Below are 24,850 nucleotides of genomic sequence, written 5' to 3' on the forward strand. Positions count from 1 at the left end.
GCACATGCCACCCCGACACGCTAACTCCACAAGATTGCCAAACAACTGCCGTGCGCGCCTCGACTTCGCTACCGGCTGGCCAGCACATGAACTCCGCGGGATCGAGACGCTTACAACGGCACGCCTGGAGGCCCCGCTCTGACACATCCAGCACGACATGACAGGCTCCAGTCGTGTTGGGCAGCTAGACAGTCAGCATGCGTTGAACTAACCGCCAACAGCTTGAAGTTAGTCAGTGCCTCTTACCAATCTGGCTCCTTTGCCGGTTTGTCGGTGAGACATTCATCAGAGCTCACGCCAGCCGGTGCACGCCTTACAAACGGCCATTTCATGACTGTCATTTATGTCAGAGATAGAACTCCTCGTCCCGCGCAATGAACTCCTGCCTCATCGACACCAATCTACGCTGCGCATCAAACTTCAAAATCACATGTCTCCTCCCGTCCAACAGCCTAATCTCCTCCCTTCCCTGCCCAAGTTGCCTCGCAAGACTCGTCTGCTCCGCCTCACTAAGCCCAAACTCCTCCGCCATCGCCGCACACCCATCCACCACCGCCGGCGGCGATGTAACCGGCAGAAGCGCAAACTGTGACGTCTGCTTCAAACTGCCGTCGTCCTGCAGGATGCAGATGCGCTCGAGTCCCAGGCCGAGCGAGCGCAGCGGCAAATTGATGTCCTTGAGGAACCAGCTTTTGTAGAAAAACTGGCGGCCGACGGGTCGGAGCACATACGTTCCCCCATCCTCCGCCTTCTCCCCCGTAAGCATGCGCTCTGTACTCTCCGTCCCGCGCAGCGTCGCGTTGAGCGTGTGCATGTCCCAAATCCGCACCTCGCGGAGGAGAAGACACATCTCTGCGCCAATGGTCTGAAGCCAATGCGCGAGAGGTGTGGTCGGGCCATCGTCTAGATGGGCGTTGAAGGTCGTCAGTGATAGATACATGCGGAGTGTCTCTCTTCGTATTTGACGGCATGTCAGCGTTAGCGGATGCTGGATGCCATTCGTCTTGAGCGTGACGGCGTAGTCGGTCGTGAAGACGTGATGGTAGACGAGGTTGCGGAGCTCCGGCGAGAGCCGCACGAAGGTGGATGCTTCCATGTGCTTACTCCATTCACCCAGTGGTGAGCATTTTATGATAGGAGACAATACACTCCTTTCATATCAAGTGGTAAGGCTGATGCGGTAAGTCAAAGCGTCTGCCAGACAAGATCAAGAGCACGGGCCAGAAGCGGAGCGAGCTCTGATGAAGCTCCAGCCGAGGCTCTGCAAGAAACATCATTCGCAGGTCAAACGGAGATGAGTACATCGCCCTGATCTACCGGCATACCACACGATGAGCGCCTCCCGCACGCTGGGACCGCGCATAGCTCGTCTCCATCTCTCTACGCGCTACCAGTACCTTCAAAGAAGATCACAATCAAGCACCGCCTCTCCCTCAACCCCCGCCAAACCAGGCTTCTTCCGCCGGAATCGAGCGGGCCTTCTTTGGAGCGCACTCGGTCTGACCCTGGGAGGCGTCGCCGGCCAATTCATCGTCCACACCGTCTCTCCTCCTCCATTGCCCGCCGTCGGCTCAAGAGAAGATGGCATCCTGCTGGCCGACCTGAACCAGCGCATCGACGAGGAATTCAAAGTGAAGATTCTGCGCGGAAAATGTCTATCCATGTCGAAGCAACTCAAGGGAGAAGTCGGAGGGTGGGTGGAGGTCATACCGTTACCCGTAGAGCTGGGCGAGACGGCGGAGACGAAGCAGGGATTGGTCACACAGCTGAAAGGAGCGAAGGGGTTCGGGGTCGAGAGAATCTTCTTTAACAGAGCCGAGGATATGCTGGTCGCGGTCGTGTGGTTCGGCGGCTCATTATGCGGCTGGCCTGGCGTCACGCACGGCGGAGCAGTCGCTACTGCCCTGGCGGAGAAGCTATCTCTCGCCGCCGCGCTGGCGGACAAAGACAACACCGACGTGCTCGCCGCAGCCACGCCGCAACGCCTTCCCGGCACAGGCAATCACGCAAAGATGCTTGCGCCGGCGAGCACCCCCGACGAACCCGCGCAATTGAGTCTGGGCTACGTCAAGCCGACTTACGCCAACAAGTTCTACGTCATTCGAGTCGTGCCTGCGCTGCCGCTGGAGGAGAGTGAGGCGGCGAAGATGGTGCCCACCGATCCGTACGGTGGTGCGGAGTATGAAGCCACGCTGGAGACTTTGGATGCGACGATTTGCGCAAAGGCGCGGGCGAGGTTCGCGCGCAGTACGGCGCTTGAACGGACGAAGGAGAAGGCTGTGGGTGCGGCGCGGCAGAGCTATGAGGAGTTCAAAGACTGGATGTGGCCTTCGAGGCAGAAGCAGTCTCAGGTGGGCTGAAGAGTCTCAATGACGGTGTCGAGCATGGGAACTCGCAGCTCATGCGCCCCGGAGGTGCCAGTGCCGGCTAGTGCGTTTGTGCCGTGTGTCTTTGCGCCATACTACGAGCGACAGGGCTCATAACGGCTTCGTGGTTGTATGCCATGGGTATCCCTGTCTATAGCTCCTCCGATGGCGCAATGCAAGTTAATCTGCCGGCATGGCATGTGTCAAACGTCAGACTCGCTTCCATTGTCATACAGCCTGGGCTCTAAGTACCTGAGGTAATATCCGTATACGATCCTCTATGTTTCGCACCTCCACCGACCAAAATGGAATACGCACAGAGCCGATCCATGCCTTTCACGTCCACGCCAAATACCTAAGCAGGCAGCCCACCTCGGAGCGGGACGAAGGCCGGGGAAAGAACCTTATTGCCACACGAGCTAACTCTTTCGAATTGCCGCCCACGATTCGTGGTCACCTCACCCCATTGACTGCCTAGCACCATCACCACCCCATTATCACGGTTTCCAGGGCGAAGGATCTGCACAAAGTCAGCCGGAGCACGTTCGGTGGACTGCGGCATGCGTCGTCGAGGTCACGCTTATTAGAGCTCAGCCGCCGGCCTATCTGGCGAAAGTCCCGCGAATTCAACCACCAAGCTAGGCACTCCCCTCTGGCGGCCCTCTCGCTCTTCTGTTCTACCTCTCACCCTCGCGAGATGTATCCGTGAGGCAGCAACACGATGCCCGACTCAGTGCAGCAGCGCCCCAAAGACGCCGAGGAGACGCGCAAGCGCGCCGTGGCTTTTCTTCGCGACATCCTGAAGAAGAGCAATGGTAAGTCCTCCGAGGACATTGCCGTCAGCATTCTGAATCTGGCGCTGGAGGATGGCAATCCAGTGCGGGAATTCTTTATTCATTCTAAGTGTACGTCCATGCTTGCCCTCCCGGAGAGGTGTTTCTTTCTGGTAGCCGCCAGTGCTTTGGGACGGTTGGCTTACGCTTTTCTTAGCGCGTACTTCTGCCGCTTCATCCGAACGCTCTGTCAAGTCTCGCAGCTCTTCGAAGATTTTGAGAATTGCGAGGCGAGAGTATTCGAAGATTTCGCCGAGTAAGACGCCGACGCCCAATCAACAGGTGAGTTGAGCCTCCCGCGTCTCGCCGAGAGGTTAGTCTTGTGTCCGTACTCACACATCTTCCAGCTGTCCGGTTCGAAGACGACTGGTGTTCCCGATGGGGGTAAATCAGATGGCCAGAATCAAGCGGAGAGGTCGAAATCAAAGGAGAATGAAGATTCGAAGCCCAGCAAGACCCCGGCTGAAATGCCATATCGGTGCATTGTGTGCAACGAAGACCTCAGTTACAAAGGCGTCTGCAAACGGCATCTGGACGAGCAGCACGTGACCCCGAACGTGTTCCAATGCGAAAGATGCAACCAGTGTTTCGACACCAAAGCTGAGGCCAAGAAGCATTGCAACCGCTGCGGCATGGGAAACTTCCATTGGAACGTCGTCAAGCCGCCGGCCAAGACCATCTACGCCTCGGAATACACGGATGAATGGTTCTCATCCAAGTCAATGTACCTGGAGCATCTCCTCAAGCTATCCAAAAAGGGGAGCACTCGCCCGAAAGCGAGCCTGAATCGCAAGCTGCGCACGCTTCTCGGACATCCCAGCCTGGTGGAACACGTCATTGATATGAGCGAGGTGACCTTAGGGCTCGGCGATGCATGGAAACGGCTGCGATGGTCGGACACGCAACTCCAGCTGGCGATCCAGCAACTCGAAGATGCGGCGGTGGTGCACGAAAACGGCATCATCACTTTCGAGGGACATACACAGCCCGCGCTCAACGTCCGCCATTTCTTACATGCGTTGATCAGCGCCGGAACGTTGTCAGATGTTCAATCCCATCCTGGCTCTCCTCCCCCTCAGCAATCAGATGGCCGACATGATCGACGTCGCTCTTCTGTTTCAACTGCCATTCGTCGTTCAACCCTTGGGGTACCAGGCATGTCTGCAGCGAATGCATCTGCTGCAGCTACACTACCCAGCAGCGGATATGCTCTAAACGGCACCATCGCCGCCCAGCAAAGTGCTCCAACACGCCGACACACACCTTCCGCTCGGGAAATGCGGGCCAAGAGACATCGCTCCGACCTCAGCGGTTCAACCGAAGCCACCAGGAAAGCCCCTGGGCCTCCCAGGACCCCAGTGGGTCTCCAATATCCACCTACTGCACATGTCCAGGTGCCAGACCCCAGATACGCAGGACTGGGATCCACAGTCCTACCAGAGCGACCAATGGTCGACCACATATCTCAGCAATACGCCGCAGCCAACAGCCTCGTATCCCAACCACAAGCCTACGACCTCATGAGCCCAGCAACGACAATGCAGCCCCCAGACCTCGACAGTACCTCCTCCCTAGGCACCATCCCCCAAGAACCCGACATGCAATACGCCCCTCCGCCGCCACAGCCCCCCGCGCCCGCAGGAGCCTACAACCTCTGGCCCCAAAACGGCCTCGAATTCCAATTCGACGCCTTCAAATCCGTCAACCGCAATATGCATCATGATCCCGGCGGCTACGGCTACCCCAGCGACTCCTCCACGCGCGCATCGATTGTGAGTTACTTTGATTCGAGCGAGGATGAGCAGCAGCATTCGCAGCAGCATCCGCAGCAGGGCATGACGGATTATGCACCTTACCTTGATTATGGCGTTGTGAGCGGGATGGGCACGTTTTTGTTGGACGATGACGAGCAGAATGAAATGTCGGCGTTGAATCAGCGGTTTTCGGGATTTTGAGGGGAGGCATGGATGTCATGGACTTGCGAGGGATTTCTTCTTTCTTCCAATTTCACGTATGCGAATCGAATTCACGCTTTCTTATCTCAATTCAACTTCAACCTTGGTCAACAAAATGACTCACGAAGGCTACACCCCCTCTCAACCTCCCCCTTCAAAACCCCCCCTATCCCTCCATCCCACCAATACCAGGCGCCTCCATCCGGGCCCCATCCACTTTCACCGCCGCATTCTCGGCCTTCCGACACCGAGCGCAGATCAGCCCGGCAATGACTCGCGTGCTCGTCACCATGCCTTTGCACCCTTCGCCGCGCCGATGGGGGTTGCAGAAGGTGATGCCGGTTTGCAGTTGGGCGCGGTGGCCGCAGGTGAGGTTTTGGAGGATGCGGAGACACATTGCGCTTGAGGGGATTGGATGGGTGAGTTGTGCTGTGTGAGTGATATTGGGATTGCGTGGGGGTGGGTTTGCTTGGGAGGTGGGTGCTAGGTTCTTGAGAAGGGGCCCGAGGGGTTTGTTTTGTTGGGAAGGGGTGTATGGGAGAGGGAGAGCTCTATGTATGTACTTGAGAGGGCTGCGATGGGAGGGTGTTAGAGGTCATTTGACCTTTGTTCGGAAGACTAGCAACACGGCATGTTGTCAGCCTCGTCATGGGATTCCTCGGGCAGCTCCCTTTGCGCGCGTTGCACAACATGGCCATGTGATCTCGGAACTCACATCTGCTTTCGTATCGTCGTTCCGTTGTGAAACATGCTGTGCCGTTTCGATTAGGCTGATATGAGCCTACCTAGCTGGAACAGTTTGCCTACTGGCACCCATTTCCCGCGTTTCCTCGCATCACGTGAATAGTGGGTCCAAATCTGCACACATCTTTCTACAGAGACATCGATGGCATAAGGTAGGGGCAAAAACAAAGCATATACATCTCCCGAGCGTCAAGCATCAGCTCTCCCACTTTATGCCCCTTTGGCAAAGAGAGATCAAAAAGTGAACGTCGCCGCCCACAGCCGATCCCCCGGCCCCCTCACTTAAGAGAAGACACTCCACAAGCCCCCCGCCGATACAACTATTGCCAATTGGTTTCAATAGTTGCGCCAGCGGTGGATCAGCGCTCTAATTAGTTTCGTTCGAACTTGCGTTCTCGGCGAAACATTACAAATCCTTTAAGGTACTAAATTTGGTTCTTTGACCAACTCTTCCCTTTAAGGTGGTGGTGCAACGCGGGTGATTGTTTATATTGTGACGTTTCGTGCTCGGTGGAACTTCGGTGGTTTCACGTGCATCAGCGGATGCTAACTGTCTACGTCAGACACGAAGAGGTGTCTTTACGGCGGGGTTTTGAGGAAAGGCTTTGGAGCACTTCGCTGTACTTTCTTGAAAGAATGAGCACAAGCTATCTATCTCCTTCGCAGCCCATGGGCCAACCTCCTCTCTAGCCCCGGAGGAATGACTTCAGCACTCCGTGCTCTTCGCATGCGGCCAACTCGTCTGCTTCTCCTCATTGTTCTTGGTATCGTCGTCGACTTTGCGACAATAGGCGCAAATCACCCCGGCGATGATCTTAGTACTCGCTTCCATGCCTTCACACTGCTCGCCGGCTTGGAGTGGCGCGCACGACTTCACCCTCTCTTGGTATTTGGAGCGGTGGCCGCAGGCGAGGATGCGGTTCTTGCGTTTACACATATTGTCGGTAAGCTGGAGGTACCGGCGAGGATGAGAGTGAGAGCGGTTTTGGTTGGAGCTGGTTGTGTGGTTTGGCCAGCCGCTTTTGTACATTGAACAGAGAAGGGTGTATATGTAAGGAAGGAGAAGTCCATCTATATACTGCGGTGGTAAGGTAATGAGACAGTGAAGAAGGGTGTTCGACGTGCGGAACCGTAGTACTAGTGCGGAATGTATGAGGGGAGTCTATCGAATATTTGCTAGCCTTGCCGTGTCGCCGGCGGAAATGCAATGACAACAACCCTTTGCGAGTTGCACAACTAGGGTTACAGCTTGGAATGAATCAGATGACATGTTGCGTTACGTGGCGTAAATCTGTTGTGCGGCCATCGGGCAGGCAGAGCGGAGGAGAAGACGGGTGTCGTTGCATCGTGGGGAGCGTGGTTGATGATGGGCAATTTAGAGTTTGAAATTTCGGCCGCAAGGCTGAGAATTGAGCCTTAGTCGACACCGCACGCTTTCCGCAGCAGTGAAAGAATGCATACTGCGATAGATGTCCGCTAACTAAGCCCTCTTGCCTGTACGCCATTGGATCCCCCAATTGCCAAAGTCGCAGCGTGGAATTAGACACGCGTTGGCTCTGTGAGGTCAGCTCCGGTGTGAATCGTCGGCTGGCCGTCCATCGTACACAAGTTGTCGAGAAAGCGGCATACTTGACAAATCGTCCGGCGGTCGTAGGCCGTCTCGATGTGGCGATATTCGCAAGGCTCGCCACGTTGAACGGGTGGGCAGAGCCATGCTGTTGGCTGGACTTGCGCGAGGCATCCGCAGGCGAGGAGGAGCATTGTGTGGATGCACATTGTGAATTGGTATTGGAGATGAGCGTCTTAGATGTAGATATTGTTGAATTTGCTTTCGAAGAGTGATGAGGAGACTTGGAGGCATCGTACAGCAGGCGGAGGAGAAGGAAATATATATACTGGAGCAAAATCGAAAAGGCAGCAGTGAACGAGGGCTCAGAGCATCGTAACAGCCATTGAATGAAGGTATACCGCGCGTCATGTTTGCTAGTCTGTACTCTCGTACGACAGTGTGTCTCACCGATGATTCTCTCCCACGTGGAACAGCAACACCCACACGAGAACAGTCCGACATGCATGAACGTCGCCAGCCAACAATCTACCTCCCATTACCCCCACGCTCCACCAGCGTCTCTTCTCCCTAGAGAGCCAACAAGTTAGCCCTTTGGCTACGGTATGGTCGCAATTCACCCGTAGAGTACTCACAGTCCTGTAGCCGCGCGCCGCGCAACGTTGGCAGATACCAGCCACCGTCTCAGCCTTGCACTCGACCTCGCATTTCTTGCCGTCGCTCCAGGCCTGGCATCGTCGAATCGGGGGCTGGTAGTTCGATTTGTGTCCGCAAGAGAGGATCTTGTTGACTGATTTGCACATTTCTGCGGCGTTGAAGGTATGGCCTTGGGCTTGATTGGATGTGCGGTGCAGCGATTGATTTGGACTTTGGATGACTTGAATTTGGAGCTTTTTGAAATAGTGGGTTAGAGGAGAAGAGAAGCGATTTATATATGCAAGGCAACGGATAAGTTTGGGTGTAGTGAACGGCGTCGTCGACGACTGCATTAACGGCGGCGGTGAGACTGGAAGGATTGTTTGCTGTCGAAGCCTTGATTTCTGAACGCACGACTAAATCTCTTGTCGTACGCTACTCCATGTCTCTAAACCAAGAACCCGTCCGTACTGCATGGAAACCATGGAAACCAGCGATCTAATCCTCATGACAGCCCCGCGTTCCTCCCCGTCCTCCCTCCCCATGGTGATTGATTGAGCCTCAGTGTCCACCCCCATCTCTCCAGAGTAATACTCAGCGCCTTGCCTTGCATCTCAGCGGCGCGTGCAGGCCAGGCAAAGCACGGAGTTGCAAAATGCGTCGGTGTAGACAGTGATCCACTCAGTCACGCAGGATTTGCCCTTTTTGAAGTCTTCACACAGGTCGACGCCGACTGTGGTCCAGGACTGATGCCCGCAGGCGTACTTGGTGGTGTATCGTTTGCACATGGTGGTTCGGCGCTGAAGGCTTGACTGTGCTTGTGTGGAGGTTGGTATTTGGTGGAGTTGTTGAAGATGAGAGAGAGTGTATACGGAGGAAGAGCGCCATTATATATCTAGGAGTGTGAATAGCAGTCGTCGTGAATGGCGTTGAATGTGACGGATATCTGTGAATGAAGGGGTTGTCGTGAATCGCGTCGGATGTGATGTGTATAAGTGAATGAGTGCCGTCGAAAAGTGAAGGGAAAGAAGTAGTGAATATATAGTGTAACATGTGGAGTGTTTGCTGTCTGCCTTTTGCGCATCTCCGGATCAGGCTGAGCGTGAAGTCTAAGGCGGCAAGGCTGTCTCACGTGCGCCGCCAGCCGCGCTCAGCCCGTTTCCTCTCCCCCGAGCGACTCAGCCTGAAAGTCCCCTCCTTCAACCTATCAGCATTCCCCTCGCATGATTCAGGGATCGTCTAATCATTCATTGTGGGCCGTGGCGCGGTCAAAGCAGTATCTGCAACAAAGTTGAAGCTGCGCCTTATGTATATAGCAACGTGAGACATGTTTGCTCGAAGGTGCGAACTGTCGCTCTCTTCGTTGGCTGGACCCAATACTTTCGTCACGATGAAGTACGATCGATACGCATCGCACAACTAGCTAGGCCGATATAATTGGGCCGCTCGGAATACGCATCTCCCAGTGTGCCCTAGAAATCCATCTCTCATGATCTTCTGACCTCGTCATCAGCTTGATGCCTGCGCCGCGAGCGGCCCCATCGGCACACTGCATCTGACCAGGGAGTCTATCGATGATTTGATATCCCCCGCAACAGCCCCGCCTCACTCGTCACCCTCCCCGTCGTCGACCCGCGCAGTGAGAGCAGTCTCGAGGGATGTACTCGTTGTGGTAGTACATCACACACCTCTGACCCGCGCGCCACAATCGACAGTGGCTGATCTTGCTCCGTTCAGCGGAGTGATGCCCGCAGCGGAACGTGGCGAGCACGTTGACGCACATCGTGCTTGTTCTTGTGTTGGCGATCAAGTGAGAGTTGCGTTTCGAGTGGCGTTCCGAGTTGACTTGCAGCTGTTGTGATAGTGGTGTGTTGAGTTGCGGGCAAAGGTGTATATGAAGGAGAGAAGCCATCTATATATCGAGTTGATTGGAAGTATTGAAGAGTGTTGTCGGCATTCAATACAGTGGTCATAGTGAATGCAGAATATAAGTATCTTGGACGAATGTTTGCTATCTGAAACTCCTGTGCATCCTCGGACTCAGGCCTCGGCCTCTTTGCTGAATGCAAGGCTGTCCTCCCGAGATACCCCCAACCCAAGCAAACAACCCCGAATCCCATCCTCCCTTCTTTCACAGCCAAACCATCAGCCCGAATCGTCCGAGGTTGCGCAATCCGGACAATCCGCGTCGACCGTCCACGTCTCGAATTTCATGCGGCACGGCCGTCCTGCGAGGTTTTCGTTACACGGCACGATTCTGGGCTGGACGGCGGTGGGATGCCCGCAGCGATAGTATCTGGTAGCGAGGAAGCACATTGCTCTGACGTTTGTGGTGCTGTGATCGATTCGTGCCGGTATTGGTTCCGGTTTGAGTGGTATTGACTGCTACTTCGGTGGTCTTGTTCTCGGTTTCGAGTAGATGGTTTTGGATAAAGAGTATATTGAAAGAAGAGAAGCCATTTATATATCGAGGTGTTGTATAGTAGTGAAGAGTGTCGTCGACATTCACCGAGGGGCAAGCGCAGTGTATGTATACCTTCAGCGTCGGGGATGAATGTTTGCTCTCTACAAGTTTGGTACCACACTATCGATTAACCGAACCCAGTCCCGTGGGATAAAGGCAGAGGTATTACGAGGGACGGAGTTCAATATGCGTGGAATAGTCTTGCTAGCCCCTATTCAGCCTTGTGATCTCAACATGTTGCCCTATGAACCCTCCCCTGCAATTCCTCACCGGAGTTTCTACTCCTTCGCCTCATTCAACCATGCATATCATCACCTGGACCTCTCTGCGTCAAATCTCTCCCCAGCGCCATCCTATGCTTAGTTCCAGGTGGGGAGGCACTCCTGGCAGGGGTGTCTAGAGTAGCGCCTCTCGAAGTACACCCGGCACGGTAGCCCTCGCCACCAGCGCCAACAGCGTTCGTAGAAGCCTTGCAGACTGCTCGGGTGGCCCCAGGCGAAGAAGAAGACGGGTTGTGTGCACATCTTTACGTCGGTGGTTGGAAAGTCGGCGATATGATCTGGGCTTTCTCGTTGCTGCGTGGTTGGATCGGTGGAGCGGTGTTTCGAGGTGCAAGTGGCGGTTGATCTTGGAGTTGGAGTCAAGGCGGTCGGATATCGGAAGAAGAAGAGGCGTGAAGAGACGCGATTATATACGCAGGAAAAGTGGTCAGAGTGAACGTCGCGCCGAGCGGACGCCAGTGAATGATATACGAACAGTGAAAAGTATCTATTTCGTTCCTGCGTCCACGTCAACAGCCCCATCAAGGCTCCGCGCCGTTCCTCCGCAACTGTGCACACGATCCATCACGGGGGTGTACGAGCCTGCCGTTGTTTGCTCGACCTCTGCTCGGTCCAGCGGTCGGAGGCACGCGATTTGGCGACAGCGGCCGCTCATTCGGCACGGGAGCGTGGCTTGGCTGCTGTTGGTGTGCTCTGTGGTCGTTAGCACCGAGCACCGCGTGATCAATCGCGCCAGAGGGAGTGACGCCGGCCTGCGGAAGGGGCGTTGCAGGTGCTCCGTGGCTCTTGACCGCTCTATGGAGGACGGCGCGCAATGCCGCTTGTTGTTGAAGAAGCCACCGGTCCCTGGCTTCCGGAGGGGGACGCTCAGAAAGCAAACGTTCGAGCTGCAAGCACTGCCATTTGGCATATGCTAGATCCCAGCTCAGTGCCGGCCAGTCGTTTGGCTTGTGTGGTAGACTGTCCTCAGGGTTGATGGTTTCAATCTCGCCCCAGAGCTGATGTAGACATGTTTGCAGCTGGAGGTTGAAGTCGGGATCTTGCGATCTGGCGGTGCTAGCCATGTTCCGAGTTTGTCGAGGGACTTTAGATATTGATGCAGCGTATTCTGTTCGAATGTGTGCAAAGTTGCTGATCCGATCGATATAGTTGCAGAGGAGGAAGTTCTTTATATAGAGACGAAGAGTAGGAGAGCGTGAGTCGAGGCATGGTGGAGAAGGGGGGAGCAGTGCACAGTGTGCAGAGAGTGTGCATCGAGGGACGCAGCCACCTACAGCTTGAGAGGCACAATGTCTGGCAGAGTTGCAGATCCTTATACCCCCGGCAGCGAACCATCTTCACCGTGGCCTGGCGTTGTAAGCTGGCACAAGGTCAACAGTGGACGAGGATACCTGCTTTTCTGCGAAAATGTCCCACAGCAGCTGTATCACAGAGCCATGGGAAACGATCCACAACGTAGGCGGGCGTACAGCGGCACAGGCTGCTGGCCAATCTGTACGATGTAGCTCATCTGCGCGCCATAATCCGGGCACAGGTACGACTTGAAGTAGGTCGAGATCCGCTCCCCGGTTGACACAATCTTCCACAGCGGCCGGATGTCGGGTGAACGATGCAGAAGGCGGCCGGCGTACTCGAGTACAAGCCCATGGTGGATTAGTACCACGCAGCTCATTGCACATCAGCTTCCGGCCACACGTACGACTAGAAGTGGGACGAGATCAGCTCTCTGGGTGACAATGCAAGCTTCCACAGGTGTAAGATGGCATGGCCGCGCGGCGCGATGTACGGTTCTATTCTCACGTTCCGCGCTCGCCTCCCCTCGACAGGAAAGACTGCCTTGACCGCAGAGGCTATTCGGATCGGTCGAAGAGGTTGACAGTGGCGACGGAATGAGGTGCGTAGTACGTGTGCATTGAGTTACTCTGGAGGGCAAGCTCTGGTCTCTGGTGAAACGACAAGGAGTGGAGACGCTGACGAGTATGCTACTAGTCAGCAGGTGCTAGTGAGTTGAAAGATGGCGAAAATGTGGAAGACGACTGAGACTGCTGAGAGTGCACAGTTTTAATGGAGACGGGAGGTGAGGAGAATGACTGCATTCCTTCGTCAAGTTCCGCAAAAAGTCGGCTCTCCCTCGTCGACGTTTGATTGGACAGCGCTGCAGCCAGCCAACCGCAAGGCTGGCGAGACGACTACCTCGCAAACATCTCCCCGTACTTGCATTGATACTGGTGGAAGTACTCTCTCAAGTTAAAAAGTCTGTCTCACTGCGCTGACTGCCCGCCGATTCTCCTGATCTCCCACTTCACCACTCCGTGTCCAGCACCCCCGGCCACTTGGTCGGCTTCTTGTCCTTCTTTCTGATCGCATCATCCTGCTCGCGACAAGCCAGACAGATGGCACCCGGCATCGTACTCGAGATCAACTTGACTCCCCCGCAGGCAATGCCGTTGCGATATTTCTCGCAGCGTTCGGTTCCGGAGTGCTCGGCGGAGCGGTGTCCGCAGGCGAGGGTGGTGTTCTTGGCGTAGCACATTGTTGTTGATCGAGGGTAGTCGATCGGTGAGTGGAAAAGTCGAAGTGGCGATGATGTAGAGTTGTGCTTGTCGAAACATTGGAGAAACATGTTGTAAAATGGGAGCGAAGCAGTCGTATATATACATCGATGAAGAAGGCATCAGTGAATGCAACGACGATGGTATTGGTGAATGCGCTACAGAACTACACAATCAACTCTGCGACACAACACAGCGATGTAGCAAACTCTTCCTCCCCCGGCTCCCTTCTCATTCCGCCCATTCCATCAAGACTCAGTCCTCGGCGCACTAGGCCACCTCCCCTGGACCCCATTTGCAACGATAGCAGCGTTGTCCGCGATGCGGCAAGCCAAGCAGATCGCATCGCGGACCCCTCCACTGATGAATTCGATCTTGCATGGTCGTCCTTGCTTCGAATCCTCGCACTGTATTCGGCCGGAACGCTGGTTGGAACGGTGACCGCAGAACAGGCAGATTTCTTTGACGACGCACATTTTGGCGTTGACGGTTGTTGGCTTGTGCTTGGAAGGCGTGGAAGATCGATGTTGCTGAGTTGATGTCGGCTGGATGTTTTGTATAATTGCGTATATATAGCCAGGCGGGTGATGCTGTTGAATGCCATATTCAATGTCGCAGTGAAGATGTATATTCCCCTCCCTCGTTGAAGTTTGCTCATTCACAGACGTCTTGTGTGACTGAAGAAGTCCAACAGCCGAGCTGTGGCATAGTTGCAGATTGTCGTGACCGAGGCACCGTGCTACAGAGTAGTGTTTGCCACATTTTGTACCGTCCATGCTGTTCTCGGCAGAGCCCTTTTGGAAGTGAGGAAAAGGAAACGCTTGCATCGGCTCCAGTGAGCTCTGCAGCCTGTTTGTTCAACGGACAGGAATCGGGTAATGGACTATCCAGCCCAAACGAGGCCAAAAATGGAAGCAACAACTCAGAGTCGAACACGGGGTCTAGCAGATGACAAAAAAACAAACTCCTTTTCAGCCCTTTTCAGGAAGGAGAGAAAGCAAGGCGAGACTCGTAGGACCCCAACAGGTTTGCATTTTTGCCCAAGACCAACAGATCGATTGATACTGCGGTCATTGGTTAGAAGCTTCGTGAAGGTCATTCAATACATAGACAGTGTAAATGGTTACGAGGTTTTGCCGGGCGGAGAGAGGATGAAAGACGCTTCTCGTAGATTGCGTGGGCGAAGAGCAGTTGACGTCGGCAAGGCAGCACAAGGCTTCCCGCGCAGATCTCAGCACGTCATGACGAAATGTACACAATCCAGACCTCTTCTCCAAAAAAACTTGACCTTGATGTCAACCGTGATGGGCCATTGAACACCCCTCTTCTCTCCCCTCATAAACACCCCCTCACTCCCCCTCAAACCATGGCGCAAACCATCCTCCTCGAAACCTCCATGGGCAGCATAACCCTCGAACTCTACACCACCCACGCCCCCAAAACCTGCCGCAACTTCCTCACCCTCGCCAGCAGAAACTACTACACCAACACCATCTTCCACCGCATCATCCCCAACTTCATGATCCAAGGCGGCGATCCCACGGGCACCGGGCGCGGCGGCGCCAGCATCTACGGCGACAAGTTCGAAGACGAGATCCGGTCGGATTTGAAGCATACGGGGGCCGGCGTGCTGAGTATGGCGAATAGCGGGCCGGATACGAATGGGAGTCAGTTTTTCATTACGTTGGCGCCGACGCCTTGGTTGGATGGGAAGCATACTATCTTTGGGCGGGTGAAGAGTGGGATGCGCGTTGTGCAGCGGATGGGGTTGGTGAAGACGGGGGAGCAGGATAGGCCGGAGGAGGAGGTGAGGATTCTGGGGACGAGGGTGTTGGAGGGGGAGAAGGAGGGGTGAAGAGACACAGAGTAGACTCGAAGTTGTTTTGCGGTGGTACGTATTGACAATGTCCTCCTCAGGACTCACTTTGCTGACTGCATCATCAGTCGACTAGAGCGGGCCGTTGGGGTGGACCAACACCTTGGTGTACCCCTCAACTCTCCTGTCGAATTTGTCGTACGCCTCCGGAGCTTCGTCAAGGCCACACTCGTGCGACACGACAAAGGAAGGCTTGGCGCGGCCGCTGATGATCAAGTCACGCAAGTACCGGTTGTACGCCTTGACGTTGCACTGCCCGGTGCCGAGCGAGAGACCCTTTTCGAACAGCTTGCCGAACGACATCAAGATCTGGCCCTTGCCGGATTGTGCGTCAGGAGCGCCCGGATCAGAGGGCACGTACAAGCCTGGAATGCCCAGACCGCCGGTAGGACGAGTGACCATGATGAGCTGATCAAGGACAATGTTCGGCTGCTCCTTGCTACCGCCCTTGTCGACGGCCTGGTACCCAACGGCATCAACAGCCCGATCGACCATACCGTCGTTGGCCTTAATGATCTGCTCGACGGGATCGCTCTCCTTGAAGTTGATGGGAGTGGCGCCAATCTTCTGGGCCTGGTCCAGGCGTTCCTTGACCTGGTCAACGACGAACACTCTGCTGGCACCACGGATGACGGCGGAGTAGGCTGCCATGAGCCCGACCGGTCCTGTGCTGTATTAGTGGGAGGTCTTGAAGTGATTGGAGAATATGGCTACTCACCAGCGCCAAAGACAGCCACCGACTCGCCAGGCTTGAAGCCGCTCAGGACCAGCCCGTGCCAGCCTGTGGGGAAGATATCGGCCAACAATGCGAAATCGGCCTCATTCTCCGTGCCCGGAGGAAGCTTCAAAGCATTGAAGTCCGCAAAGGGAATACGCATGTACTGCGCCTGTCCACCCTGGTATGGACCCATGGCGACATATCTTGGAGCACGTCAGCGAGGGCTCTCCCAGGGAAGAAGATGTTGGGATGATGGCCGCAACCTACCCGTATGCACCACCAGCAAAGCCGGGATTGACACCGGTGCAGAAGGCCGTCTTGCCCTCCTCGCAGTTGCGGCACCTGCCATCCGCCACGTTGAACGGCAGCACGATTCTGTCTCCCTTCTTGAGCAGCGTCACACCCGGTCCAATCTCTTCAACGATGCCCATGTTCTCGTGACCAAAGACCAGGCCGGGCTCGGCAGCAGTGCGGCCCTCGTACATGTGGAGGTCGGAGCCTGCGAGCAACGAAGGCAACGATCAGCATCTCGGCGAGAATGGTAGAGGGGGAAAAAGGCACTCACCGCAAATGCACGTGGTGGTGACTTTGATAATCACATCGTCGGGATGCTTCAGCTTGGGCCTCTCAATCTCCTTGATGGACACCTTGAACGGGCCATCGTAGTGCAGCGCCTTCATCTTGTCGCCCATGTTTGCTGACGTTCTCGTCTGATCGGGGAGAGGTTTGGAGCTGATTTGCGGTTGCACGGGCTGGTCTTCTTTCTCGTGGGTGTCTAGGCCTACAATCTTTTTGATGACGTGCTTCACTTCTTCCATTCGAGGGAAACTTGAAGGAAACAATGGGGGTAATAAGAGTGGAGGGACTGGGCGAGACTTGGCGGGATGCTGCTTTCACCCCTCATTTGGTTGCGTTGCCCCTCCGTCGGGGTCTCCAGTTTTGCGGGGCGGGCGGACGACATCAACTGCCGGTTTGGGATGGCGGCGCCGGGTCTGGGCGCGTCCAGCCTTGACGTTTCATCTGCTAAACTGGGGTAGCCGCGGGGATGGTGGTATCAGTGACTGCCGAGGGAAGGGAGGACTTCATCTCTTCTGTCCATTGAGGACACGACATGGTTCTCTTGTAGACGATTGTAGCATCCTACTCAGAAGCATTGGTCACTGAGCAGGCGTAGCTTATAGCCCAAGTCTCACACCTCTCCCTCAGCAAACCCCACGCATCCGAGCACGATGCATTCTAGAAGCGTGGCAAGCAGCCTCGCCCGTTTGAGCCTTTGCCGTCCCACCACGAGGCGGACGCCACACGCATGCAACCCAGCACGTGCGCTCGCTCCACGTGCAAATGCACCATCCACTCACCCGACCAGCAGCACCGCTAGACTCCCCCATCCCCCAGCAAGGCCCTACTCCACCTCCTCGCCCAGCGAAGGCGAAATTCTCGTGGAAACAGTGGAGCACTCCCCCGGCCACAACGTAGCGACCGTCACCTTCTCCAACCCGCGCAAACTCAACATAGTCAACAGTCCGCTTCTCCGCCAGTTTATCACCACCTGCCGCCAGCTGTCCGAAGATGACAACCTGCGCGTCGTCGTCCTGGCCGGCGCGCCTGCCGCCCCTCCAACAGACGGAGGCAAGCCCAAACCCCCCTCCTGGATAGGCGGCATGGACATCCGCGAAATGCACACCATGACCTCCTACGAGACGGCGAAGAAGTTCATCACCCTCGTGCACCACGCCTGCGACGCAGTACGGCAAGTCCCCGTCCCCGTGCTGGCGAAAGTGCACGGCTTCTCCCTCGGCGCCGGGCTGGAAATCATGGCCGGCTGCGACCTGAAGATCGCGACGAAAGCCAGCACGTTCGGCATGCCGGAAGTCAAAATCGGCTTGCCTTCTGTCGTCGAGGCGGCGCTCATGCCGGCGCAGATTGGCATCGGTCGCGCGCGCAGACTCATGTACCTTGCGGAGAATATTTCCGCGGAGACGGCGGAGCGGTGGGGGTTGATTGAGAGGGTGGTGGAGGATGAGGCGGCGCTGGATGCCGCGACGGCTGAGTGGGTGGATATGATTGTTGCGATGGGGCCCAAGGCGATTCGCAGCCAGAAGCGCTTGATGCAGAAGTGGGAGAATACGACTGCGGAGCAGGCGGTGCAGGCGGGGGTGGAGGCGTTGGCGGCGTCGTTTGCGGATGGCGGCGTGGAGCCGAGGGAGTACATGGCCAAGTTTTTGAATCGGAAAAGGTAGGGCTGTGATGCTGCATTAAAGTCATGATGTTGTTGAGATTCGTGTATCGCAGCTATAGATACAAGATCACGCATTCATCTTTCCACCTACTCGTGATATTCCTCATCCCCATCACTCTCCTCTCCACCATCGCCCGCAGCCTCCGCCGCCTTCTTGCGATCCCCAACACTCGCCCCACCCTTCTTCGCCCCATGCCGCTTCACCAAATGCTCAATCGGACACCCCTCCTCCCACCCCGCACTCCCCTGCCCCGTCACCGCCCTACACCGCGCACACGTCTTGCCATGCTTAATGAGCAAGTAGTGCAGCTTATACTTACAATCGTCCGGGATGCGCGCATCGCAATGCCCAAACGTCGTGTTGCGATCCACCTTCGGCTGCCCCTTTTTGGTGCTCTTGGGCACCCAGCCGAGGTACTGGCAGAGGCGGAAGACGTGCGTGTCGACGGCGAAGCTGGGGCGTTGCAGGCAGAAGAGGGCGACGCAGGAGGCCGTCTTGGGCCCGATGCCGGGGTAGGAGAGCATCTTCTCGATGGCGACGGGCGTGCTGAGGAGGTGCAGATGGTCGAGGGAGATGATGTTTTGCGATGCTTTCGCGATTTCTGCTTGCTTTTCGCTGGCGCCTTCGTGCTCGGCGCCCGCTGGATTTTCGTCTTTGGGGTTCGTGAGGGCGGCTTTGCGCTCTTGGTTTTCTTCGTACACGAGTTGCAGGATGGCTTGGATGTCCTTTGATTTGCGGTCCGCGAGCCCGCCGTGCTCGATGGCTTTGTAGACGTCTCGTTGCGGCGCCACACGCACGGCATCCCAGTCGACGCTGCCTTTGCCGATGCCTTCTTTCAGCGTGCCAAAACGATCGACGAGGCCGCGGAAGGCGGTGGAGGAGTTCTTGTTGGTGGTGTTGGCGCTGAGACGAGTGCGGACAAGGGCGTCGAGGACGGAAGGCACTTCACCGCAGCCTGCAACGTCGAGAGATGGCGGAGGAATAGCTTTGGGTACAGTCACTTTGCCATGTACTTTCTCCAGCAGCCGCACGACCTCGTAGCATTCGTCTGCCGTGGGGCGAGGATAGTCCGGGTATGGAGATTTGCCAGGCGTCAAGCCGTAATTGTCCTTTTTCTTCGGCGTCTTCTTGGGCGTGCTCGCATCAAGCTGTGGTGAAGCCTCTTCCTTCACAGGCGTATCCTCCTTCGACCGCTTCGCCCTCTTCTTGGGCCGCGAACTCGTTTGATCTTCTCCCTCCGCACCAGGAGTAGGCAATGCCGCCGCAGCGCTCAAGTTATGCGGCAGCTCTTCATTGTTGTCTGCAGCATCATCCTCTTGCTTAATCTGGTGTCTCGCCCGCTTCTTGCCAGTGTTCGCCGGAGTGCCGGGAGTCTCCTTCTTCACTTTCGCCGCTTTGCCGCGTGGTTTAGGGGTGGGTGGTGGGCTGGAGAGCTGCTGAGGCTCTGCTTTCGTCGTCGCGGCGCGAGCGAGGGATGATCGAGTTGTACGTGCCATAGTGTTCCACGGGGCCGTGGCAGGGAGACGAAAACGAGAGAAGTTCAAGGAGTGACGGAGGGGAGTCGTAGTCTTGGGTAGGAAGGACAGGTTGGACGGCGTTATACACCAGCTTGCCTCGAATGAGTGGATTCGAGAAAGCGACGGTCAATACTTACACGGCATCGAGAGAATCCAAGGGGGATGTAGTCACAATGCAGCCCAGGCCTGGCGTGCAGGAGCAGTGACGTCCTTGACTTCAGAAATCCGAGCTCGGACTGCAAGTCGATCTGCAGGTACCATCTCGTTTCCAACCCTGCATCCCAGACCCGACATCATCACCATCACTTACAACACCAAAGACATTGGATCAGGCACAGCGATGCTTAGAATACTCATTTTGTCATTGCACTCATCTCGTATCCCATCTCTCGTACTCATCATCCATAAAGCAAGCACAAGCGGGATCACAATCAAAGGCACAAAGCGCGCCCAATCCCACTGTGTCGCATGAGCAGAAAGCAAGCAAGCAAGCGAGTCCATCTCTCCATCCATTCATTTCATCGATGGTCGCTCGCTGTTCGTAATAACAAAACAAAAGAAGTCTGTGAGTCGTCGTTGGTGCAAGAAAGCAACATGCCCAACGAGACAGCAAAAGAGAAGTAGTCAGCCAGGCTGGTGTCGTGCCATGCGTCGTCTTATCATCCAGTTCCTCCACCGTTGTTCAATGACCGCCTTCCATTCCATGCAAGTAACTCCCAAACCAGTTGATCATTAGCCCGTCCGAAAAGAAAAAGGGGAAACGCCGCGCTGCGTACGCTCAGAGAAGTTGACGGGAGGAGAAGAGAGAGGTAAAACGGTGCAAGAGGCACAGTCCAGACCAGACAGGTAAGTGTGTGCAGCTCAGCGATAACGCGAACCCCGCCCGTAGTCAGGAGAGCCGTACGCCGACGACGATGACGTGGAGTGCACCTCAGCCTGGGCCTCATCATCGCCGGCACGAGGCAGCACGCGGGAGAGCAGCGACTTGATGGTACGCAACTCGATGCGGCCCACATCCGCCATCGTCTTCGCGCCAGTGTAGTCGATGTCCAGCATGCCGAAGAGGGATTGCTGCATCGCGGCGGCGCGGTAGGCGTGCAGCTCCGCGAGGGTAGGGGCCGGGGCGTGCACAGTGGCGGCGTGAATCAGCGCGGCAATGTACTCCACCACCGTCTCATCGACGCCAGGCTGCATAGCCAGGCCTTCGAAAGGCCAATCGCTAGCGAACTTGTGCGTCCCGCCAAAGCGAAAGTTCATCCCGCGGGAGTTGGCCACGGACCCGTTGCCCGACTGGTGCAGGTTGGCGACGACGATGTACTTCTGCGCCTCGGAGAAGCCGGGACACGTCAGGGCGGCGACGACGAGCTCTTGCAGCGTCGACATGGTGGGGCGCGTGTTGTCCAGCTGTGTGTTGTTGTGCGTCTTGCGCAGCAGGCCCATGAGCGCGCGGATGCTGGTCAGAGTCGTGTTGTAGATGCGGTCACGCTCGTTCATTTGGACGTGCTCGATTGCGTGCCAGGGGTATTTGTGGAGGATGGTGATGAGGTGCTCGTAGTTCCTGATGGGGCAGCGCTGAGCAAAGGGGGACTGGAGAGATGTTAGTGTCAGATATGTAGAAGAAGGGCGACGGTGATGTGGTGGACGTACGCGCTGAGGAGTCTCGGCGTACTTCGACATGTACACCAGCTCTTCCGGCTTGAGGAAGCCCTGGAATCCCGCAGACGGCACGCCTTCATAGTACTCCTCACGAGCACTGCTGACGTTGGGCGTGGGTCCAAACCACGTGACGGTGTCGCCAGCACGGTTGAACAACTCCGCCATGAACTCTCCCTCGCCGACAATAGTCACTTCAACCTCACGGTCACCAATCTTCGCACGACGACCGTTCCTGGTGCGCGCCTCGTACTGCTTCATAGCATAGTCTCCCTCCTTGCGGTTGCGCAGCTCAACGAACGCATCCATCGTCTTGCCGGTGTAGCGGTCGAGCATGATGTGCACGGCGTGGTAGGGCGAGCCTTCAGGCTGGCTGAGGATCTGGGCGTTGCGGCCGAGGAACGCCATGATCTCCGAGCGGGATGCGGAGTAGGGGATGTTGGTGATTTTGGCGACGACGGCTGCGTCGGTGGGGGTGGAGAGGCGGCAGGCTTCGATCATCGGCAGCACATTCATGACTTGCTCGACGGTGGGGAGTTGGCCTGCGGGGAGGCGACGGAACCAATTGGGCAGCTGGACGCTGGCTGTGCCGAGGAAGGCGGCGGCTTGGCTCTGTGGCCCTGACGAAGTCGTGTTGATGGCAGGGCTGTGAGGGGAGCCCAGCTTGCCTTCAGGACGAGGAGCAGTCGGCACTTGGTTGACTGGCTCGGGGGGCAAGCGACGGCTGCGGCCTGGGTTACCGTAGTCGATATCATGAGGGTCCTCCGTAGCGCCGGACTTGATCAAGTTAGCAAGACGCGCGGCGTAAGAGGCCTCGAACCCGTAGGCGTTGAAGCTGCCAGAGTCGTTGCCGGAGCTCTGAACAGAGGGAGTGACGACAGAGTTGATGGAAGCGAAGGATGCGTTGTAGACGGGATCCGGGCTGAACGAGTGCGGGCCGGTGAGGTTCTCGTTGCGCGGCAGATTGGCCAAGTACGCATTAGTGCCGGCATCGACGCTGCTGGATGTACGGCTTGCTTGAGCTCCGCGTGGCGTCACTGCAAACGGATCCATGGATCCGAACTGAAAGGTGAGGCTCGCTGCTTGCTGGTTGGGAGGAGTCATGACAGTGTTTGTCTGACGGGGGCGTGCAGCTGGCATCTGTGAGGGTAAGCGAGCCATCTCGAGCTGCGACGCGATCGACGAGCTGGAGGAACTTGCTGACGACTGAGTGCGCTCAGACTCGTCGCGCATGGGCGGCGGCACGTAACGAGGCATCGTGAACTCCTCGGTGTAGTTGGCGACAGCACTGGCGCGAAGGGGGGTTGGGGTGGTGTTGTTCATGTCGCGGAGCTGTGTGGGAGTCATGTTGCGAAGCGACGGCATGCTGCGACCGGACTGAGAGTCACCTCTGTTTCCCGCAGAGGAGCCCGTCGAGCGGCTAGCACCAGGTGCAGACATCGTGCTGACAGGGATGTAGAAGCGAGGAGTGAAGAACGTCACCGGATTGTGGATGCGAGGGCCGGCGTTGAGAAGGGGGAATTGGGCGTGAGAATCGGAGATCGCATGGACGCGCTGCAAGAAAAATGAGTTAGCTCACTGTGCGGTCATGAAAGTGTTTTGATCACGCGGAATTGTGGGGCTGCAATTTCCCACAAAAGAGGAAGGAGCGCAAGGATGCCTCAGGCCGCTGTTGGCTGTTGTTTTCAGGTGAAAACAGCAGCCACGCGCACACTGAGGTCTTGGCAGATGTCGAAAATGGTGGTGATGTTGTTGGAGGGGGGGATTTTGGTGAGCAGTTGGAAGGAAAAGGGGTGTACTCACCGAACCACACACCCCACAGACCGCCTCCAGGGTGCTGCCGTCGGTCGGCACCTCAAGGGCGTGACCGACGCAGACCTGGTGCTCACACGGGGTGAGCAGGAAGCGCGGGCGGTGGTGGCACTCGCCACAGAGATGGTGACCGATTGACAGCACCATGCTGTCAGGAGGGAGAGGAGGGCGCGTGCGGATCTGTGACTGTTGTTTTTGTTAGCTTCCGCCAACAAAAACGCAAAAAACAGGTGAACGTGAGTGGTATGGTCAGGAGAAGGAGGAGGAGAGTTCAGAAGCCGCTCAAATATGCCAGCACGGGTGGGGCCGTGCTGCTTCCTATCACGGAGGGTCCCGTGTTTGTGACACCATTGATCCCTAGAACGCTGCAGCTTAGTCACCGATCAATAGGGAGATGAATCAATGAGAAGCGCGACAATCAGAGCGAGTCACAGGCCTGAGTTACAGACAGTCCAACCCTGATGTGTGCAATGGACGGGGACAGGCGTCAATTGGACAATTGAAGATGAAATCAGACACAGTACTTAGCTGGCATCGACAGACTCTTCTCCAGTCCAGTCTGCGCGAAGGACGACTTCACGACGGCGAGCACGGGTTGGAAGAATGAAGCGAACAACGGAGATGTGGCATTTCAACGCTACCAAATCTAATCGAACTGGAGAAAGAGGACGTCAGTGTCTACCGATTTGCCGGAGGCGGAATGTATCTTACCGGAGTCAAAAAGCTTTCCGCCACGAACCGAGCCCTTGCATTCAACTATTCATCCGTTAGCACGAGCACTGCAGCTGAACTGGAGAGCGCAAATACGTACAAACAACTTCATCTCCGAGATCTCCTTGTCCACCTCCTCCATGAACTGTATTATAAAGTCCACCAGCTTGTGCTTCAGCATCTCCTCGGTGTGGAAGTTCGTGATCAAGAACGAGATATCGTAGCCCTGGGGTCGCAGCATAGCATCAGTATCCAGACACAAAACATCCGGCTCATCCGTAGACACCACATACCGGCACCGACTTCCTCCTCAGAATGAAGAACGCCTCAGCTCTCTGGGTCAAGAAGCGATCAAACTTGTGCACGAGGATGTGTTCAATCTCATCGGCCTGCTTGATTCTTATGCTCACGCGCACGCTGTTGACCGACGGCTCCACCAGCACTCGCTCTTCCTGGTTGCGGGAGACAGTGAGCGGATTGAGGATGACTTCGGGGGAAGAGCGCGCTTCGATCTCGGGGACATTGTGCCGTTCAGAGGCTTGCGATGCGAAGTCGGAGAGGGAGAGGGCGGCGGTGAGGGTGGAGCGGACGCAGTGGAGGTAGGGTCGAAGGGATTGAGACATGGTGGCTGACGTGGAGGGGTATTTGGCGTGGTTATTGCTGCATTGGCGAGGACAGAGACCGAATTGGGCAGAGGTGGTCGCAAAGGTGGTGTTTGAGTCGCGCAATGGGCCTCTGATGGCCGGGTTGGAGGTTTAACGGTGATTGCCTGTTGATGGCGTGGCCTCGTAGGCTCAAAAGTTCCGGGGTGAAGTGTAATCGTGGTGGGGACAGCTTAAACTTTGGTGCCTGATTTGGTGCCTAGCGCTCGTCACGTGCAGGTAGCTTCAACCACACCCATGCTCTTTCTATCTCACGCGCTCAG

The 24,850-nt window shown here is 56.3% G+C and overlaps 11 protein-coding genes across 11 annotated transcripts; 4 read left to right on the forward strand and 7 right to left on the reverse strand.

Annotated features, from left to right (window-relative positions):
• Window positions 1–346: 346 nt before the first annotated feature.
• BDY17DRAFT_313408 (uncharacterized protein) lies at window positions 347–1,096 on the reverse strand (the record flags this gene model as incomplete). The annotated part of the gene is made up of 1 exon (XM_033735708.1): window positions 347–1,096. The coding sequence occupies one exon, from the start codon at window positions 1,094–1,096 to the stop codon at window positions 347–349; it is 750 nt and encodes a 249-aa protein (XP_033586204.1).
• A 101-nt stretch (window positions 1,097–1,197) lies between these two features.
• Window positions 1,198–2,503, forward strand: BDY17DRAFT_42522 (uncharacterized protein). Its single transcript, XM_033738376.1, has one exon. The coding sequence runs from the start codon at window positions 1,332–1,334 to the stop codon at window positions 2,358–2,360; it is 1,029 nt and encodes a 342-aa protein (XP_033586205.1). The 5' UTR covers window positions 1,198–1,331; the 3' UTR covers window positions 2,361–2,503.
• Window positions 2,504–2,966: 463 nt separating this feature from the next.
• BDY17DRAFT_42516 (uncharacterized protein) lies at window positions 2,967–5,237 on the forward strand. The gene is made up of 3 exons (XM_033738375.1): window positions 2,967–3,271; window positions 3,357–3,481; window positions 3,547–5,237. Exons 1-3 carry the CDS (start codon window positions 3,088–3,090, stop codon window positions 5,152–5,154), a joined length of 1,917 nt encoding a protein of 638 aa, XP_033586206.1. The 5' UTR covers window positions 2,967–3,087; the 3' UTR covers window positions 5,155–5,237.
• A 6,130-nt stretch (window positions 5,238–11,367) lies between these two features.
• On the reverse strand, window positions 11,368–12,019 carry BDY17DRAFT_349155 (uncharacterized protein; the record flags this gene model as incomplete). The annotated part of the gene is made up of 1 exon (XM_033738163.1): window positions 11,368–12,019. Exon 1 carries the CDS (start codon window positions 11,908–11,910, stop codon window positions 11,368–11,370), a length of 543 nt encoding a protein of 180 aa, XP_033586207.1. The 5' UTR covers window positions 11,911–12,019.
• A 1,129-nt stretch (window positions 12,020–13,148) lies between these two features.
• On the reverse strand, window positions 13,149–13,469 carry BDY17DRAFT_313411 (uncharacterized protein; the record flags this gene model as incomplete). Its single annotated transcript, XM_033735709.1, has 1 exon — window positions 13,149–13,469. One exon carries the CDS (start codon window positions 13,467–13,469, stop codon window positions 13,149–13,151), a length of 321 nt encoding a protein of 106 aa, XP_033586208.1.
• Window positions 13,470–14,704: 1,235 nt separating this feature from the next.
• BDY17DRAFT_42608 (cyclophilin-like domain-containing protein) lies at window positions 14,705–15,474 on the forward strand. The gene has a single exon (XM_033738377.1). It carries the CDS (start codon window positions 14,765–14,767, stop codon window positions 15,251–15,253), a length of 489 nt encoding a protein of 162 aa, XP_033586209.1. The 5' UTR covers window positions 14,705–14,764; the 3' UTR covers window positions 15,254–15,474.
• Window positions 15,347–16,684, reverse strand: BDY17DRAFT_257103 (uncharacterized protein; the record flags this gene model as incomplete). The annotated part of the gene is made up of 4 exons (XM_033731656.1): window positions 15,347–15,939; window positions 15,993–16,195; window positions 16,260–16,491; window positions 16,558–16,684. The coding sequence occupies 4 exons, from the start codon at window positions 16,682–16,684 to the stop codon at window positions 15,347–15,349; spliced, it is 1,155 nt and encodes a 384-aa protein (XP_033586210.1).
• Window positions 16,685–17,298: 614 nt separating this feature from the next.
• BDY17DRAFT_327589 (ClpP/crotonase-like domain-containing protein) lies at window positions 17,299–18,232 on the forward strand (the record flags this gene model as incomplete). Its single annotated transcript, XM_033737697.1, has 2 exons — window positions 17,299–17,312; window positions 17,362–18,232. 2 exons carry the CDS (start codon window positions 17,299–17,301, stop codon window positions 18,230–18,232), a joined length of 885 nt encoding a protein of 294 aa, XP_033586211.1.
• Window positions 18,233–18,253: 21 nt separating this feature from the next.
• BDY17DRAFT_304325 (DNA glycosylase) lies at window positions 18,254–19,941 on the reverse strand. Its single transcript, XM_033734709.1, has one exon. It carries the CDS (start codon window positions 19,726–19,728, stop codon window positions 18,319–18,321), a length of 1,410 nt encoding a protein of 469 aa, XP_033586212.1. The 5' UTR covers window positions 19,729–19,941; the 3' UTR covers window positions 18,254–18,318.
• A 511-nt stretch (window positions 19,942–20,452) lies between these two features.
• Window positions 20,453–21,351, reverse strand: BDY17DRAFT_42617 (uncharacterized protein). The gene has a single exon (XM_033738378.1). The coding sequence runs from the start codon at window positions 21,241–21,243 to the stop codon at window positions 20,611–20,613; it is 633 nt and encodes a 210-aa protein (XP_033586213.1). The 5' UTR covers window positions 21,244–21,351; the 3' UTR covers window positions 20,453–20,610.
• A 2,398-nt stretch (window positions 21,352–23,749) lies between these two features.
• Window positions 23,750–24,785, reverse strand: BDY17DRAFT_304329 (actin-related protein-like protein 2/3 complex subunit 4). Its single transcript, XM_033734710.1, has 4 exons — window positions 24,219–24,785; window positions 24,026–24,151; window positions 23,926–23,970; window positions 23,750–23,869 (listed from the first exon to the last, which is right to left on the reverse strand). The coding sequence occupies exons 1-4, from the start codon at window positions 24,546–24,548 to the stop codon at window positions 23,861–23,863; spliced, it is 510 nt and encodes a 169-aa protein (XP_033586214.1). The 5' UTR covers window positions 24,549–24,785; the 3' UTR covers window positions 23,750–23,860.
• Between the last annotated feature and the right edge of the window lie 65 nt (window positions 24,786–24,850).

This window comes from Neohortaea acidophila (assembly GCF_010093505.1).
Source record: "Neohortaea acidophila strain CBS 113389 unplaced genomic scaffold BDY17scaffold_11, whole genome shotgun sequence".
NCBI classification, from domain to species: domain Eukaryota; kingdom Fungi; phylum Ascomycota; class Dothideomycetes; order Mycosphaerellales; family Teratosphaeriaceae; genus Neohortaea; species Neohortaea acidophila.

Coding starts and splice junctions, on each gene's coding strand:
- BDY17DRAFT_42617 (XM_033738378.1), bottom strand. CDS start 21,243: ATGAACGAGCGTGACCGCATCTACAACACGACTCTGACCAGCATCCGC.
- BDY17DRAFT_42522 (XM_033738376.1), top strand. CDS start 1,332: ATGAGCGCCTCCCGCACGCTGGGACCGCGCATAGCTCGTCTCCATCTC.
- BDY17DRAFT_304329 (XM_033734710.1), bottom strand. CDS start 24,548: ATGTCTCAATCCCTTCGACCCTACCTCCACTGCGTCCGCTCCACCCTC. Junction 24,152..24,218: donor TGAGGAGGAAGTCGGTGCCG/GTATGTGGTGTC, acceptor CTGCGACCCCAG/GGCTACGATATCTCGTTCTT. Junction 23,971..24,025: donor TCTCGGAGATGAAGTTGTTT/GTACGTATTTGC, acceptor ACGGATGAATAG/TTGAATGCAAGGGCTCGGTT.
- BDY17DRAFT_42608 (XM_033738377.1), top strand. CDS start 14,765: ATGGCGCAAACCATCCTCCTCGAAACCTCCATGGGCAGCATAACCCTC.
- BDY17DRAFT_42516 (XM_033738375.1), top strand. CDS start 3,088: ATGCCCGACTCAGTGCAGCAGCGCCCCAAAGACGCCGAGGAGACGCGC. Junction 3,272..3,356: donor ATTCTTTATTCATTCTAAGT/GTACGTCCATGC, acceptor CGCTTTTCTTAG/CGCGTACTTCTGCCGCTTCA. Junction 3,482..3,546: donor CGCCGACGCCCAATCAACAG/GTGAGTTGAGCC, acceptor CACATCTTCCAG/CTGTCCGGTTCGAAGACGAC.
- BDY17DRAFT_304325 (XM_033734709.1), bottom strand. CDS start 19,728: ATGGCACGTACAACTCGATCATCCCTCGCTCGCGCCGCGACGACGAAA.